The following is a 19,167-nucleotide window of genomic DNA, read 5'->3' on the forward strand; positions in this document are numbered from 1 at the left end:
GAGTGTAATCCTAGGGGAACACTGCTGTTTCTGCTTTTGAGACAGTGAACTCATGGTAGTGGAGGGATTGGAAGGGAGTGGGGGAAAGAGAAGAGTGACAGAGAGAGAGACGGAATAGAAACAGGGAAAGAAATGATCTCCAAAGGGAAGAGCAGTGAAGCAATTGATAGAATAAGGTTCTCGAATAGTAGGGAGGGATGGGATTAAAAAAGGGCAGGCATGTCTGCTGTAACAGGAGGAAAGAATGGTACTGAAGAAATGATACTGAAAAAGTGAGAGAGTTCCAATTTGAAGACTTCTGTTTTTCTTTGGCAACTGCTGATGGCAGAGAGGGAAGACAGGACTCAAAACTTGGACTGGTGCACAAGTTTAAAATAATAGCTACAGGGCCTGACATGATAGCATAGCAGTTAAGGTCCTTACCTTGAACGCGCTGGGATCCCGTGTGAGCACCAGTTCTAATCCCGGCAGCTCCACTTCCTATCCAGCTCCCTGCTTGTGGCCTGGGAAAGCAGTTGAGGATGGACCAAGGCTTTGGGACCCTGCACCCTCGCAGAAGACCCTGAAGAAGCTCCTGGCTCCTGGCTTCAGATCTTCCTCTTTGTCTCCTCTGTATTTCTGCCTTTCCAATAAAAATAAATCTTTAAAAAAAAAACACTAGCTGCGTAGACTATGTAGGGTAATAAAGAGGGGCAAAAGAGATGTTTAAGTGCTATTTTGAGATAGACGTTAAATTATCGCGATCACCTGCAGATATGTTGACTTTGCTTACATGTATCAGAAGGATTAGTGTGCATGTTGAAGTACCAGTAAATAGGATTTATCCATAATTATTATTATTTACATTGTTTTGGAAATAAAGAGGGGAAAACAAGTGAAAAAAAGAGAAAGGATTCACATCTTTTATCTACGCTTCAAAATTCAAGAAACTAAAAATCGAAGGTTTTTCTTTACTCATTTGGTGGCAAAATTGAATTTTTGTGAGATTGTAGTCTCCACTTATCAAATTTATTCTCTATGCCTGTGTGTTTTGCTTTACAAATTAATATGTGTGATTAGACAGCATTGTCCCATAGTCTGCTGGGGAGTGAGTGACATTTGGAATATGCAGTGTGTAACTGTTCTTAAAACAGAAAGGTTTAAAAGAACATCTGAACCCAGATGTCCTGAATAAGTGTGTTCCTTCAGCTAGCAACTAACAGGCTGGAATGATACACTATGGAGTTTAAGGTGGATGGGGGGAGGGAAGATGGGACGGATAATCTGTTGCAGAAAAGTGTCAAGGACATTGATACACAAACAAACCCTGAAGTTTGGTGTGGGGGAGTCAAATGAGAAAAATTTGCTCAGTGGCATGTTTTAATGAGTCGTTATAATGTCTCATTCCCAAACATAGATGGTTCTGGGTGGTTACAATGTCCAAAATGTGACCACTGGGTGTGGGTAAATGAGTTGTAATGGAATAAAAGGTCATTAGAGATGATGTCAAGAAAATGAAGGGCAAGAAAATTCGGTGAATTACTCACAGTGATGGCGAGATTGGGGTTGGAACAGAGCACTGTGAGTCAAGTTTTCTGATCACTGTGAATAAAAAGCATTCAGAAAGATGCATAAAATGCCAGCATTTCTAAGACCAGATCCTCACTCTGTCTCTACAGCACGATAGAGACATATACAACCTATTAGATGTCATTTTAGAACTCTGCTGTAGAATCTGTTGGAATCTAGAGGAAAGGAAAGAGACTTTAGTGATTGGCCAGGTCAGAAGGCTAAATCACTTATGTGTTTTATTCTGCTCTTAGGATTTTCAGTGATTTTTAAACATTTATGTAAATCTATATTAGGCAGAATATCACATCAAAAATGGCGTCAAAGCTGTCATATTTGCCAGGCAGTCTATCAGAAACAAGCAAAACAAAAAGAAAAAAAAATGTGATCTGTCCTTAAAAAGAATTTAGTTCTAGAAATCTCAGACAAACCTGAGGATTCAGTTTGAAGAATTTCTTCTATGTGATATTTAATTTTCTACTTTCTCCCATGTAACATTTTATTTTCTAATTTTGTTTTAGTTGTTCTGTTTACTACTTATAGCATTATATGTTAAACTGCCTCTAGCCTAAAAGGCTCAAAGAAAAGTGTAAGTAATAGGCAAATATTTTCTAATTGATGATGTTGCAAAATAAATACTTTTACTTATCATATTACTTATACAGTAAGTATATTTTATTTCTTATATAGCAATATCAAAGAATCAAGTGCTCTTTGGACATTATCTTATGTTCTCCCAAAAAAAGCAAAGTCCTGAAATGTGATAGATTGATTGATGAATGCTGCTCTGGGGATAGGGAGTCATGGGGTTAGGCTGTGCTGACCACAGGAATGTAGAGGAGCAGATGCTGGCTCTGGCCAACGGCTCTTCAATGACCTCTTTGAAATGCTGTTGCATTTTGTGGGAACCTGTATTATAAAATGACTGTCACAGATAGAACTTACTGTGTGAGAATGGAAGTATAAAATAATAGGGTGATGATACCCTATCTATAAGCCAACTGTGTTTACACATTCCCTAAATAATAGGACAAAGTGGATTTCACTATGGTGGATATTTCAATTGCAGTGTTCTGCACAATTCTTGTCTGTCTTGTGTATTTTAAGCAAGATTTTTGGGTCATGTGGCTTTTCTAGTAGACGTCAATGACATGCAACCACCGAGAAGGGACCTTGTCATTTGTTTAACTCCAACTGTCTTTAATCTTAAGGACAGTAATAGTGTGAGAAACCCTGGAGTTTGAAAATACAGAGCATTCTACAAGGTCGATTTTCAAATTCTTTTGTGTTTCTGCTGCATATTACCATTAATGTCATATATATACATATAATAATGTCATATATAATGTGTATATAATGTATGTATAATGTCATGTATGATATATGACATATATATGACACACATATGTGTGTGTGTGTTTGAGTTTGGGTACAATGGTACAATGTTTTCTTTTTTCTATCTTTTTATGTGTCTTCCCTTTTAGTTCACAGCCATGAATGAGCCACAGTGCTTCTACAATGAGTCCATCGCCTTCTTTTATAACCGGAGTGGAAAGTATCTTGCCACAGAATGGAATACAGTCAGCAAACTAGTGATGGGACTTGGGATTACGGTCTGTATCTTCATCATGTTGGCCAACCTGCTGGTCATGGTAGCAATCTATGTCAACCGCCGCTTCCATTTTCCTATTTATTACCTAATGGCTAATCTGGCTGCTGCAGACTTCTTTGCTGGGTTGGCCTACTTCTACTTAATGTTCAACACAGGACCCAATACCCGGAGACTGACTGTTAGCACGTGGCTCCTCCGCCAAGGCCTCATTGACACTAGCCTGACAGCATCTGTGGCCAACTTACTGGCTATCGCCATCGAGAGGCACATCACAGTTTTTCGCATGCAGCTCCACACACGGATGAGCAACCGGCGAGTGGTTGTAGTAATTGTGGTGATCTGGACTATGGCCATTGTTATGGGTGCTATACCTAGTGTGGGCTGGAACTGTATCTGTGATATTGAGAATTGCTCCAACATGGCACCCCTATACAGTGACTCTTACTTGGTCTTCTGGGCCATTTTCAACTTGGTGACCTTTGTGGTAATGGTGGTTCTCTATGCTCACATCTTCGGCTATGTTCGTCAGAGGACTATGAGGATGTCCCGACATAGTTCTGGACCCCGGAGAAATCGGGACACCATGATGAGTCTGCTGAAGACGGTGGTCATTGTACTTGGTAAGTTCTGTTGTGACTCCTACTTTATGGGTTCCCGGTATCAATGTGTTTGTTGGTGGTAGTTGTAAACAGCAGTATGAATATTCACCGGAGGGGAGGTGCTTTTTCGTGAAATCCCTGCAACAAAGTCATCCTATCAGTTTTTCTCTGGTTACAGGATTAGCTTTAGGGAACAATGGGCCTCTGTGGTTGGTACAGTATAAATGATGATGACAAGGAAGATGTTCTTGAAAAGTTCAGCTGTCAGGTATTGAATATCTGAAAAACCAATCCAATTCATTCAGTCTTTGAAAGGTTTCCTTATAGTCTGTTACGTGGAATGAGCAGATTCTCAGTGGTTTTATGCAATAAGAATGTTTTCATGTAGTTATTTTTTTTTTTTTTTATTTTTTTTAAAGATTTATTTTTATTATTTTTTCATTGGAAAGGCTGATATACAGAGAGGAGAGACAGAGAGGAAGATCTTCCATCCGATGATTCACTCCCCAAGTGAGCGCAACGGGCCGATACTATGCCGATCCGAAGCCAGGAGCCTCTTCAGGGTCTCCCACGTGGGTGCAGGGTCCCAAAGCTTTGGGCCGTCCTCGACTGCTTTCCCAGGCCACAGGCAGGGAGCTGGAAGGGAAGCAGGGCTGCCGGGATTAGAACCGGCGCCCATATGGGATCCCGGGCGTGCGAGGCGAGGACCTTAACCACTTGCGCCACCGCGCCGGGCCCCATGTAGTTATTTTTAAAAGAGTTATTTATTTGAAAACCAGAGTTAAAGAGGATGGGTGGTGGGAGATGAGGAGGTGAGGAAGAGACAGAATCTTACATTTGGCCAGATGTCCCATCTTTTCACAATACCACGATGGATAGAAATAGGTATGGCTAAAGCTAGGATCCAGGAGCTTCATCTGGGTCTCACATGTGGGTTCTGGGGCCCAAATACTTGGATCATCTTACACTGCTTTCCCAGTATTAATAGGAAGCCGGATTGAAAGTCAAGTGGCCAAGGCATGAATTAGCCCCCATAATGGTGTCTAAGTGGTGACTTTACCTGTTGTGCCACAATGCTGGCCTCCACATGTAGATATTTTTGTTAACTTACTTCTAAGTAAGTAATTTTTCTCATTGTGTATTTGTGATTATGTTATAGGCAAGTATATCAAAAGCTTATGTAGATTTATGGAACTAAACAGATTAGAATGAATGATGATAATCATGAAAAGTTTTTTCATTATTTTCTCTCTGTAGTTATGGTTATTGACTTATATTTTAAAGTGGAGAGCCGATTTGAGTCTTTTCATTGATTCATTACTTTTGCCTTTAAGTAAGTATTTTTCCCAGCTTGGAAAAATTTATGGTGCGGATACAAAGGAATATGTTTGTTTCAACTGTGCGCTTGGAAGATGGTTATGGAGCATCTGTTAAATTCTAGTCCCTGTGGTGGCCTCTGAAAATACATAAATACAGAACATTTCCTATAGAGATGAGAGTATCTGTGTAAAGGTTTAATGAATGAAAATTTGCCTAGACAATTACTCAGTTGAAATATCTAATCTCCATAGACTATATTCAGTTTAGCATTTGATCACATTTTTTTAAATCTTAAAAAAATTCTTTCATCTGTCCCACAGAAATTCACTGGAAAGTTCCTACAATTCTCTTTGTAATACTTTGCTAAGGCAATATTGGGTGAATGTAACCTGGGATTGTGGTGGCTCCTTTGAAACTAAGAAGTGACGTTAATTTAAGTCACTGGTAGGAAACAGAGCTTTAATTATCATTAAATAAATTGCATTCAAATTGGGGCACCAGTCTTGTATATTTTAGAATAGATTCAATGTGTCACAGAATATATTTAATGTGTTGCAGAGATCATTTGAGGATATATTAATTGCAGCCTTCTCCTAGACTTGTAAGAAGGAGAAGTAGGTCCTGGATTTGCTGGCATAACTATATCCCTGCTTAACTACAACACTTGCACAAGATTCTCACTGGTTTCACTATTGCCTCAGATATGAAATTGTGTTATTTCATTCATCGTAATTTAGTAGAGGTAAAGAGATGACTTTCTGATATGCCTAAGTATCAACAAAGACCTTAAGCATGCCTGTTTCCTAAGGACAATTCTACATGATGAGAATGGAATACATCTTTTGCTATGGGTGCCATTTTTGTAAGAAATGAAAAATGAGACATTTTACAATTCTTTGCATTGACCCAAATATTTATTTGCTGGTATCTGTTGGTTAATATTTTTCACATGTATCTACTTTTTTCTATTAAGATATCTGGTGTGATGCACAGGTCATGGAGCCACCGGTAGTAATAGACTACTGTGCGCTATGAACCTGCCACGCTCTTGCCTTGATTTTGACCTTTGTATAATATTTACTACACTCCAGTGCAAAATATACCGAATGATTCAAGTAACATAATTTTTTTTCTTCATTTTCTTATTGTACAGGTTGAAATAATTATTTGAAGGGCTTATAGTGCTATGCTATGTGTTTCTGCCTTGAATGTGCCTTCTGCAATCCCATTTCCATAAACCTGTAATTGGAAAATGCCAGAAAAAAATGTGGCTTTCTGAGGTTTGCACTGGTAGGCTCTACTCATGCAATAAATTGCATTATTTCTGTAAATGAGATGGAGGAAATTTCAGAACATGGGAAAGTACAGTCAGAGAAATAGTAAAGGTGTTTGGTAAGGCAAGGTTGGTGTGTAGTTATTTTAAGTAGGAAGCAGGAATTCATGAAATGGATTGTATCCTTTTAGACAAATGCAACAACAATGAGCAGAATGTGTGTAGGGATATAGAAAGCTTACACAAGTGTATTTAAAAAAATTATTTGAAAGAGATAAAGATAAATAGGAAGACAGGGAGAGAGATCCTCCATTTACTGGTTCACTCCCTAAAAAGGCACAACAGGTAGAGCCTGAAACAATCTGAAGCCAGGAATCAGGAATCTTCTCCAGGTCTCTCACATGGGTGCAAGGAGGGACCCTAGGACTTAAGCCATTTTTTGTTGCCTTCCCACACCATGAGCAGGGAGCTAGATTGGAAGTGGAACAGCTGGGACACAAACTGATGCCCAATGAAGATGCAGGGGAAGCTTAGCCTGGTACACTGTGGTACCTACCCTAGAATTTGCAATCTTATGCAGCCAGTTGTTTGTCAAGGCAAGACCTAATGCCTTTCATGTAACTCATTCCCCCTAGTGCCCATCCATATGTAATCATGAGAGAGATGGGTTAGTTTTGTAGGAATGGTAATTTTGATCTATTCAAATCTCTTCTTGTGTCAAATCAATCTGTTGAGCACATTTTTGTATCCATTCCATTTGATTTTTGCTAGCATATTTCTTTGCCAGATGGTCAGCTTTGTGGAGATAGACACTGCCTTTTTGTTATGTTTCCTCTGCATTGTCTATTGGTGTTCTTGGGCACAAAGTAGAAGCAGTAAAAGCTGTTGAATGAGTGGATGTGATGACAGAACCATGTTTCTGGGTCTTCAAAGAGAATCATGATTTATTGTAATGGTTTTCTGTTTTTTAGCTACATGGGAGCCAAACCTAGCTACACCTCCATCACACTTGTACCTTCTCATTAAGGTACAATAGCTTGGAAAATAAACATATGCAACTTATGCGACAGATAAAATGTTTTGTCTGTCTTTCTGGGAATGATTATAGCTTGATTAACTTTAGAACATTTTTAGTTTCATTTTTCACTTAGTCAGAAATAACCTGGAATAAAAATGTGCATATATATGCATATGTATGCATTATATACATATATTTATACATACATACATATATACATATGTGTGTGTGTGTGTTTAAGAAGGAAGCATATGGAAAAAGATGGCGGGAAGGAAAGATGGACAGAAAGAGCGAGAGAGAGATTGGCAGAGTGGTATCCATTTGTTGGTTCAGTCTCCAAATGCCTGTATTAACCAGGCCTGGGACAAATTGAAGTTAGCAGCTAGGAACTCAGCCCAGGTCTCCCACGTAAGTAAGAAGACATATGGGAGATCTAGAAGAAGCTCATGGCTCTGTTTCTGACCAGCTCAGTTCTGATGATAGTGGCCATTTGGAGAGTGAACCAGTAGGTGGAAGAACTCTGTCTCTGTAATTCTGACTTTTAAGGACGATACATAATCTTTAAGAAAAAAGGCAAAAACTCTGAGATTTATGATGCCTGTGTCGGGTTGTATGGAAGCTGTTTTTGAGTATTACGTCTTATGTAGCATTAATCATGTGCCCTTAGAAGTCACTATTTGCAGATAACAACCTTATGGAGTATGGGTACAGTTACTGATTTCCTATCCTAATTTTCTTTGTGATACCTATAGGGGTTCTGAAATGTTAAAAAGCTTGCCCAAGACCACACAGCTCCTAAGTAAAGGAACTGGGATTCAAACTCAGCCTTTCAAGTTTCAGAGCTCAAATCATTTTCACATCCATGGTATCTTGTTTCTTTGTAATCAAAACAGCTAATAGTGGATGTTGTATTTTGCCTCCGTTTTGATAGCAGGATATTGTTAAACTGAAACTTGGTTTTTGTTGATATTACCTTGAAGCTGCCTGTGCTTTGTTTTTGTGCGCAGTGAAGCTGTAATGAAGAACAATTCCTTTCTTCCTTTTGTTTTGGATGATGACCATGACCCTCATTTCTTCTGTCTTTTCCCAATGTTTGGTGTTGCAGCATCAGGAACTGATGGCCTATGATTGAGGGAGTGTTTTGTACAAGGTGTTGTTCACTTGAGTGTTCATTGTCCCTGGATGAAGTCATGCAGTGTCTCCCCAGGCTTGAGTTCTCTCTGCTTGACATCTTACCAAGAATTCCTTTTGAGTCTGTTCCATGGTTGAATCAGAGTGGCGGTCAAAATGTGCTTCCTTATTTGACCACAATCTGTCTTGAGCTATGAGTCTTTCCCTTTCTGCTTCTGTTCTTCATGATGACACTTCTTTGGGGGTTCACTAGAAGAGAGGGATATCGAAACTTGGAAAGTGAAAATTATAGCACAGAGGTGGAGCTTTTTGTTTTTGGGGTGTGTGTGTGTTTTTAGTGGAGACCTGAAAGGAACATAAAGCAAAATAAATCCAGGTGGGGCGTATGTCTTTGGAGAAGAGGTGAGACATACTGCTTTTCTGGTTTAATCTGTCTGGGTTAGCAAATATCACCACCAAATCTAAGTTAACCCTCTTTGCTTATGTACACTGTGCTGAGGTCACCACTAGACTCTGTTCCTCAATAATTTTTTGTAATCTTTAACAATGAAAATTGCATTTTCCTGTTTTGCATGGAGGGAGGCAAGTTAAAAATGGTTGAGTACCTTGTCTAAGGACATTCCCTCTGTTAATGGAAGAGCTGGGGCACTTGTAGATGGCAGAATAGCAGCTTTCCACATCCCTTTTAAGAGATTATTAATAGTCATGTTGATGGTTGTAGGAGCCAGAGAAATTCAAGGTTGTTGTTTTCTGATTCATGCTGATGAAAGATAATTTGACCAGTGTCCTGCTAGCAGATCTTTATGTATTTCTCCTTTCAGTTTCAGTCCACAAACATATCGCTGAGTGAAAAGATAAGTGAAGAGAATTCTTTAGAGTTTGTGGGATGGGAGAGGAGACTAAGTTGGAGCTGCAAGGCAGTACAAGCCCTGTGCTAGAACAGATATGGCAGTGACCTCGAGTTCAGAGATAGAAGGGACTGTCAACAAAGAACTATGGAGCTAAGCCTCGCTGGATGTGGAGGAGTTTGTCATAGTGTTCTGTGGGATTGGAGAAGGGGAGGAAGAATATGAGCTGTCACTGTTGAGGAACTGCAGGTTTGTGTGATTAGTATGTAGTGGGCATCCCATATAGAGTCTGATTAGAGAGGCAACACCTTAATAAAATATTAAGGAGTTTGGATTTCTGCCTGTAGGTGATGGGAGATGCTACAGGATTCCTCAAGGTAAAGTTAATATCAACTTTTTACAGATAGCATAATTTAGCAATACAGCTGGGATAAAAGATTCCCATGCACATAGCTGGTGTATTGTCCTCTTTGATAATTAACTCTTAGAACCACTGTACCGGAGCCTCTTGTTGTGGCTCAGTGAACTAATAGGCCTCTTGGCCATTTCAATATTTCATATCAAAGCCCCAATTCCTGTTCTACTTGCTCCACTTCTAATCTAGCTCCCTGATAACTCACCTGGGAAAGTGGCAGAGGTTGACACAAATGCTAGAGTACCAACTACTACCCATGTGGAAAACCTGGCAGGAGTTCCTGGCCCTGGCTTCGATCTGGCCTACCCCTGCCTTTTTTTTGTGACCATTTAGGGAATAAACTAGTAGTTGAAGGATATTTCTCTTCTTTTTTTCTCCTTGACTTCAAACAGATCTTAAGTTTTGCTTTGTTTCTGTTTGTTTGTTTGTTTATTTTGAAGGAGAAGCACTATCTTTCTAATAAGGGAATGATGAGTTTAGAAGGGATTCTATCAAAGAAATTAATTTTAGAGCTTTTTATTCCTGTGGAGAGGAAGGAAGGAAAGCCATCCAGTCAGCCCTGTTGCTAGGGGAAGGAAGTAGACACAGATCTGTTATTCCCTGCCACAGATGACCAACTGCATACTCTGTTGCTCCAAAAAAAGGAATTAAAGTTACCTCAGGTCTCCTCAGGTCCAGTAGTGTTTCTGTGAAGGGCTCTTTGAGGAAGAACCTGAGAGAGTGTTCATGAGAGCCTTGATTGTTTGGCCAGCCTCTAGACTGGCTTGGCATCCAATGTGGTGGCCGGAAGAGACACCCTGAAGAAGTCCTGCAGGATTTCCCAGACTCCAAACCCAAGCTCAGGTCAAAAGCAAAGCAACTTCTCAACACCGGCTCTTTGTACCTCTTTGTTGCCCATCTCCATTCAAATATTTTTACTTTGAAGCAACTTTTAAACAGAAACAAAAACCAAAAATACCACATGAAGCTAACAGAGTTCCTTCAGAGGTGTGGGCAGAGACATCAGGACATGAAGGCCTGTCTTATTTTAGGACCGAGTCGGACCTCCTCCTGTGGACACTCCTGTCAGTCTAAATAAGGTTGCAAAGGTGTTTGTCCATGTTGGGAAAGGTAATGAATGAAGACAAGAGTCCTCAGATGAATAGTGGTGACCACTGGGCATCCCTGTGGCCTAGGGGCTGAGAACTTAAATTTAGGGTGAGATAGGCTAGTGTTGTAAGTCTGAATTCTGGCTCCTGTGTAACAAGCTCTAAAACCCAGAATAAATGACTACTTGACTTCTCTGAGCCCTAGTTTTAGAATTAATAAATTAAGTATAGTACGATCTTTCTTGCCAACTTGTTGCAAACAGTAGGTAAATGGATTTGTGTAAACCACTTAGTTCAGTGTCTGGCTTTCAGAAAACAATACATGGTGGCAAGGACTGTCAGAACTGTTAGGTCCTTTTCACGCGAGTATCTTTCTTCCCTCTTCGTTTCTCTTTTTCTGTCATTCATATCCACACTCCTCCCCAACCCCCACACCAAATCACAATAGCGGACTTGCTGTTTGAGATGGTGCTTCATTTCTTTGCCATAGTATAAAAGTATCACAGTGTTTAACAGCTGTTGGTTCTAAGAATAGACTGTACACTTTATCTGTAAGACTTTTGCTTTTCCAAAGATACATCTGTATGGTAGTGTGGCCTGTGTTCCATCTCTACATATGAAAAGTTTTGTTAGGATCAAATGGAAAATTTTCACCTATTGAATCCCCGAAGGGGAATAAGTGGTGTTGACTAATAATTTTGGAATGGAAGAGGCTTCTCTATCTATGAATAGTCATTGGCTCCTTCAAATATATCTGCAACACCTAATCCAGATATCATTTAAAGCACCGTTCTCTGACATTCTGATAAACATGGGAAAAGGAGAAAGGAAGGCTGGGTAGGTCCCACCTCCACAGTGTAACAACAATCTGTGAATCCTACAGTCAACCTCAGCTTTATTCACCCATAAAGGAAAGGTTGTTTGACTCCTTTGAATCTTTCATATGAGCTCCTGTGTCTCTTTGGAAGACCGTTATGCCAGTCTGATAGTTTTGTCTTACTTTCCAGTACCTTGAACAAGTCCCAGCACTTAACAAGCTCTAGATATTTGTTGAGTGACTAAATGAAGTAGTTTGGATTAGAAATGTGGCGGGTTTCCTAAGCTACAGTAGAAATACACTTGTGCTGCCTGAAATTCAGCTTGATTTAATCATGAATTCCATTCTACTTTGTCATACAATTGCTATAGGAAAGTAATTATAACTCACCAGGACCTTTGTAAGTCTTAGTTTCAGTATGACTTGATAATTAATGGCAAATTTTTTCAGCAAATATTTATTGTATTTTGGAACCCTCATCTTAGTAGATAATGAGTGGTAGTTTAAATAAATGCAATCTAACAGTGTAAGTAAACACAACATATTGATCTGATAAAACATATAGGGGGTTATGGGAGTGTTACTTTCTGGTAATGTGTCTGAAAAGTCTTCAATATGAAAGTGATACTGGAATTAATCTAAGTTGATGCTGCTAAATGATCTCGGGTAAAGGGATTATTTTCATTGGATATTATTTATACTCTGAATTGACAGACTATTTAGTTCCTTTCCTGATATTGCACTTATTATGCCACTTAGATGTCACAGTAACCCTTATTAGGCGTGCAGATCTCCAGTAAATTCCCAGAGGTGGCATGGGAAGCTTCTAGAATTGTCTGTTGCATTTGCTTATAAATGCTTCACTGCATCATGTAATGGTATAATACATGCATTATTAAATTGGCTGAAGGAGGCAGATCAATATCATTACACTGGTTATAAAGTACATTTTTTTTGAATGACTGTTTGCATCATAAACTGGCATTCTGTGGAAAGGAACTAGGATTGTATAGTGACATAAATGTGTTCAGGACCTCAAAGTTGATGGCTAGGAAAAGTTGACACCCACACCTATAGCATGCTGGGTTGTATAACTTTCTACAGCGTCCCACAGTCTGCTGGATAGGAAGATTTGAGAATGCCTGCAGTTGATATTTGTTGTTGTTCCAGCAGTAGAATTCAAAGACAGCTGCTACGTTTACAAATGTACAGTGCTATTTTCAGGGTTTGCATTCTTTGAGACTCTGTGCATCGTTTCTGATGCCCTGATACACATGGATTAAGTAAGAATTTACATGGAAAACATTCATGGGCAAACTGCCAGACTTACCAAATAAAAAATAATCATGTAGGACATATTTGTCCTCAACAACGGAATTTTTTGTTTATCTGAAATTCAAGTTTAACTTGAAGTCCTGTGTTTTATCTGGCATCTCTAATAGACACATTTGTACATTGCATTAGCTGGAAAATAAAGCAGTTGAGATGGCAATCAACAGTCTGTTGTGTAGATTTTCTTTATTGTTTCCCTCATTAGGAATTAATTTATAGCATGATTTTATTTAATGTTGAATTTTTGTTTTGCATTCTCTGGAAATAAGGGGTTACATCCAATATATCGATGTTATATTTGATTCTGAACAATTATGTTTGTTTCTAGGCAGGTCATGTTGTTTACTTCCATGTCAAAACTGCAGTATTCTCTTCTTTTTTTTTTAAAAAAAAGTTTATTTATTTTTATTGGAAAGGCAGATATACAGATAGGAGGAGAGATGGGGAGGAAGAATTTTCATCCGTTGATTCACTACCCAAGCGGCTGCAATGGTCGGAGCTGAGCCAATCTGAAGCCAGGAGCCAAGGGCTTCTTCCAGGACTCCCACATGGGTGCAGGATCCCAAGGCTTTGGGCCCTCCTCAACTGCTTTCCCAAGTAGGAAGGTAGTTGGGAAGCTGGGCTACTGGGATTAGAACTGGCACCCATATGGGATCCTGGTGCATTCAAGGAGAGGACTTTATCCACTAGGCCACCACACCAGGCCCCTAAAGTATTCTCTTCTTTTACACATTCTTGATTATACTCTTCAAAAAATATCATTTTGATTTTTTTTTCATGCAAAGGACTTTTTCCTCTGCATGTTTATATTGTTGCTATTTTACTTTGAGGTTTAAACTAAAGACTTGTGCCTCTAAGAAGCTACATTTTATTAATATATTTGAAATGATAGTGTCTAGACTCAACGTTGTCATGGCTTGATTTAAACCCTGGCAGGTCTCCTCCTGCAATAGAGGAGTTATTATAAAGATCCAAAGCAAATATGAAGTTCTTGTAGGGTGACACACCAGTAACAGGGTCTTTTTGAAAAAGTGGGATTGAATTTGGCATTGGGAGACTGGAAAGTCATGGCTGCTTCTATTTATCCTGCCCAAGTAGACTTTTGTTGACACACAGAATACCACATTTTAAGTTGGGTTTTCCATGAGTTCATTCTGCATGAGTATTTCTGCACTTCAGAAAGCTTCTCTTTATGTGGTAGGCATGGATTCATTGGCTTGCGTTCTTTTCCTTTCTCGTGGGAGAGAGAAGGTAGCCACTTAGGAACATAGCCTTAAAGGACCTACTGACGAGGCTAATGAAAAGTGGAGAAACTTTTGCTGTAGTCTGTTCGTGTGTCACCATTTTCTGCTGCTAACCTTTGCTTGCTAACCTCGCTAAGCACTTGGTGCACGGGAATGTTCCTTTGTGTATTGGCCCAATTCCAAAGGAAAAGCCAGCTATAAATCAAGGAGTTGGAATCAGTTTCTGAGCTAAACCGAGAGATTGTACTTAAACATCCTTAAGTTGTGTGTGTGTGTGGTGATTAAATGGTCAAATAAACAAAAAGTTGTAGAGCTTAGAGCACCAGCTTTATTTAAGTTGGCAATTTCTAATATTTTAGGAGAGAAGTGAGATTTTAACTAAAAACTCAATTGCTGTGGCACTCTGCATGTATTCTAAAGTGTGTTTACAACCAACAACACACAAAAATAATTTATCCAGAGTATAAGAAAATGCTGTAGAAAGCAAATTTATTTAGCAAGTCTTCCCTGTAATATTACATCATAGAAGTGAGATAATTCTATAATGGATCTTTCTAATATTTTAGTTCAACATGAATTACTTTTACCACTTTTGAAGCAAGATCTCTGTTCTTTAAATAACACATTGATGTATTTTAAAAAATCAAAATTAGAAATAGGAAGAGACAATATATTCATTTATATATTGATCTCTATCATATCACATATTAAATCATTTGCTGTGGTTCTATTTATATTTAGTGTATTATCCCCCATCAGTTATTGATTTATAATTGTAATATGTTGTGTGTAGCTTTGTTTCTAAGGAGTTCTTTGAGATCATGAGACATTTTGAGCCTGTGTTTTGATTAGATTCTAAACAAGTTGACAGTTAAATTAGAACTATGTTAGTTAGCATCATCAATTTTTGTTGAAGATATTTCCTAGAGCATTGCTATTAATTTATCTTAAGCTCTTCAACAATTTAATGTATTCTATAGTTCAAATATTTCCAGCCTATTAAAATTTTTAGTTGAAATTTTCTTGAAAATCAAATCCTTTTGTATGAATTATAAAATAAAGACCTTACTATTGGTTAATTTGCTGAACATGAATAGCAGGTACACAGATATTATTGTAAATTTTCATTTTTCTTTCATATACTTATGCTTGACCTTATTTTATAGCTACGCTTCATTCAGAAGATTTGGTTCTTCTTTAAATTTTAGTATGAAATAATCATTGTTTTGTGTAATTTGTTTCTATCAACTTTTAATTAACATTTTCTAGGTCAGTATTTTTAGAATTGAGCTTCTTTAAGAAATAATGATAATTATTAATACCACTGAGAGTATATTAATATTCAAGACTGACTAAATTCTACCTTGTTCCAAATTTGTTATGGTTTTGAGCAAGAATCATAATCTCTCTTATCTATCTCTTCATCGGCCAAATACAGAAAATATATTTTTGCAAAGATCATGTTTGATGATGCGTGTGGAAACTCGTGCTTTCAGAGGTGTCACTCAAAGGTAGGCTATAAATGTGTTTGCAGCTGCCAAGTGCAGAGCAGTGATGGAAATTAGAAAGGAGGGCATGTGATGTAGTGTGGTTGCAAAGGCATTCCCTGTATGCTAACTTGAGATTTGCCACTTAGCAGTCGATGTGACTTTGGGCAATCTACTTAAATTTAACAGAAGTTTCCTCGTCTGTACCCAGAATACGTCAGAATCACACTTCTCTAAGTGTGGTCCAATGACCACCTGCATCTGAATCACCTGGGATGCAGTGTTTGGGTCCCAGCCCAGATTTTCTCAAGTTAGAATCTTCGTGTTGGCTCAGGACTTCACACGTACCTCCCAGAGAGCAGTGCTGGAGTTTCTGGTTTAAATTACCTGTCCTGCCTCAATTTTAAACTGTTTACTTTTTTTTCACCTTTACTGGTGAAAATGACTCATTTGTGGTACCATTTAAGCAATAAGTACCTGTGACTGTCCTATGCATATAGATTTATATACCTGCTTTGTAGGGGAAATGATGAGAGTTAAGGAAGAAGCACTAAATCCCTAACATTGGATCTTTGGCTCTTAAAGAGTATACTACCAAAGGAAGCCTCGATTTTTTATACTACTAAAGGGTGTTTCCTGTCAAAATATTTGAAATACTCATGCTAGTTATATGGAACCCTAGGAAAATGTCATCTTTTACATTGAAATTTAATCTCAACTACATTGGAAATATAATTGTAACTTCAGTTAGATTGAGAATATAATAAACATTTTAAAATGTATTATCTATCAAGAAATTATAGCTTTTCAAAGAATGCTTGAGCAGACGTGTAATTTTATGTTATTTTTCAGGATTTGGCACCTAGGATGCTTGCATCCCTGGTCACAGTGCCTGGATTTGGTTTAGGCTGTGACTCTAGCTTCAGGTTATTGCATATGCTAAGAGGTAGCAGGTTGTAACTCCTGTATCTGGATACCTGCCAAACACATCAGAGACCAGGATTGGGTTGCAGGTTCACATGTTTGAAAAGCAAAGGGGAAGACACAGAAACAGAGACCCAGAGAAAAGAAGCTCTTGGATTCATTATTTCATTATTTCACTCCACAAAGACACATAATAACCGATGCTGAACCAGACCCAGGATATCATTAGGAGCTTGGAACTCATTCCAGGCCTCCCGTGTGGTTGGCTGAGACCCGGATATGTGAGGCATCACTTGTGCATTATCAGCTAGGTAGAATTGGGAGAGGAACTGGAATTTGGTACTGGGATGAGACAATTAGATCCTGGCATTTATGAAACCTTCTATAGCCAGGCTTGAATGGTGTGAACAGTGGCGGTGACATGGGTTGTCATTGTTCAAAACTTTTGCGTATCAAGGACAAAAGTATCTCTCCAGAGAACAGATTATTTTTAGATGTCACCTTGTGGATCTAGTTTTTACTCTTGGTGGCAACAAGAAAACTGCAATTATGTGTAAACTAATTGAGTTTAAGTGACATTCTTATATATATTGCCTATTGTGTGTTTGTAAAACAAATGCCATAATGTATAATCCCTGACCAGTTACAAATATGATGGAAACTATATGCAATGGGAGTAAGTCTATAGTACATATAAGTATAAAGTAAATATGGCAGTCTCATCCCAGTATCCGTAGGCTGTGAGAAAGATTCTATATGCATATAGGTCATTCTTAGGAAAGGCAAGAAATGAGTAGTCCAGTAGTAGAATCAAGAAAACTTTATATACATGTGATTTTGACTTGGGTGTTGAAGTATAGATGATATATAGGTTTGAAGATGAAGTATTTAAAAAATGAAGTGTTATGTTAGACTAAATTTACTCTTTACTAAATAATATTTTTTGACTACCAGGAAATGTATCACCTTTGAGAAATAAGGGGAAAAAAGTTAGAGGCTTGACATAGTAATTTGGGTTTCTTCCTGCGATCTAGTCATATCCTATCAGGCCACCAGATCTAGTGCTGGCTACTCTATTTCCAGTCTGACATCCTGTTAATGTACCTAGGAATTTAAATTCTCTTGTGTTCTGTCTCTACCACAAACAACATTGACATAAATATTATCTAATACAAAATTATACTCTCCTCACTGAAACTAAGAATTGTTGTCATTTATTGCTTAATGTCCTTCAGAAATTTTGTACCAGTGGCTGTTGTTGCAACAAGTACATGAGAGCATTTTGTCACATACGTGGAAATATATAGGATGACTTTTTTTCTTCATGTGCTTCATCATAGCCATTGAAATTATTTTTATTCATGAGCGTAAACATTATCAAGTCTAAGAAAGTGGTCCTTCAATACGTTGTGGGAAAGGGTTGCCTAAGAAGAGTTAAAACCCATGTCACTTCTGGGACTCAGTGGTACAAGTCCCACTTGGATTGGACAGTGCTGCCATGTCAAAGGGTTCTGGAAGATTGAAAGCAGACAGGCTGACTTACTCCTTGAGCAGCTTACTCATGTCCTCCGTTCTGTGGCTTCCCTAAAAATTGTGATTCCTAGTCAACGCTCCTTTAATTGCTCAGTTCACTCTTACTGCCGTCTGAGTAATTTTTTTCATAGTACCTCTAGGCCAAAAGAGATACTCAATGATTCTATTTATTTAAGCAGATAAATTCATTTAATGAGTATGTCATTCCCATGGATTGGCAGCCATTTTGCAAGACAAAGCAAAATAACTGCATAAAGTAAAATGAAGATTGGTTTTTATCCAGTCTGTGAATGACTAAGATGTGTGTCTTCTCAGAGCTTGACCTTGGGTAGGACGCTGCCATACTCATTCCCTGTTGCATGCCAAGTTTGTTGCAATACCGTGTTTTCATTCCCATAGATATCATAGTGTAAAGGAATGATGTGATACGAGGAAATGCAATGCCATCTAATGCTGAATCTGTAAAGTGCCTTAAGATTAAAGAGTATCTGACAGATGTCATATGTCACTGTTTCCCTCAAATTGAAGTCCCCTGTAGCACCCCAAGGTGCCTGTGATCACAATTTGGGAACCAGGACCGTACTAGGTATTCCTGGTTCCTGGCTTTACATGGATTTCATTCTCTTTTGACTTGCTGACTCCTCCTAGTTCCTATTTTGCCTTTTTGAAAGTTATACCTGTATGTGTTAGTTTGCACAAGGCTGTTTGGTCACTATCAAACAATTTCAGTAACAATTTCTGCCTCTCTACCTCCTACAATCTTTCCTTCTTTCCTTCCCTTCCATCCTTCCTTCCTCCCTTCCTTTCCTCCCACTCTTCCTCCCTCCCTCCCTCTCTCCTTTTCTTCCTTCCTTCCTCTTTCCCTTCGCGCCTCTCTTCCTCCCTTCCTTCCTTTCTTAAAGATTTATTTGAAGATCAGAGTTCCAGAGAAAGAGAGAGAAAGAGAGAGAGAAAAATCTTTTTTCCACTGCTTAACTC

At 38.6% G+C, this 19,167-nt stretch overlaps 1 protein-coding gene across 1 annotated transcript in view; it reads left to right on the plus strand.

Moving 5' to 3' along the window:
• The first annotated feature begins 3,038 nt into the window (after nt 1-3,038).
• The window catches only part of LPAR1 (lysophosphatidic acid receptor 1), a 58,675-nt gene continuing 42,546 nt past the window's right edge, over nt 3,039-19,167 (plus strand). The window contains exon 1 of the mRNA XM_040963449.1: nt 3,039-3,780. Within this exon, the coding sequence (XP_040819383.1) occupies nt 3,042-3,780 (739 nt within the window). The 5' untranslated portion in view covers nt 3,039-3,041. The remainder of the gene's footprint in view (nt 3,781-19,167) is intronic.

The sequence above is a fragment of the Ochotona curzoniae genome, unplaced genomic scaffold (assembly GCF_017591425.1).
Source record: "Ochotona curzoniae isolate NIBS_2020 unplaced genomic scaffold, NIBS_Ocur_1.0 scaffold_3208, whole genome shotgun sequence".
NCBI lineage: Eukaryota > Metazoa > Chordata > Mammalia > Lagomorpha > Ochotonidae > Ochotona > Ochotona curzoniae.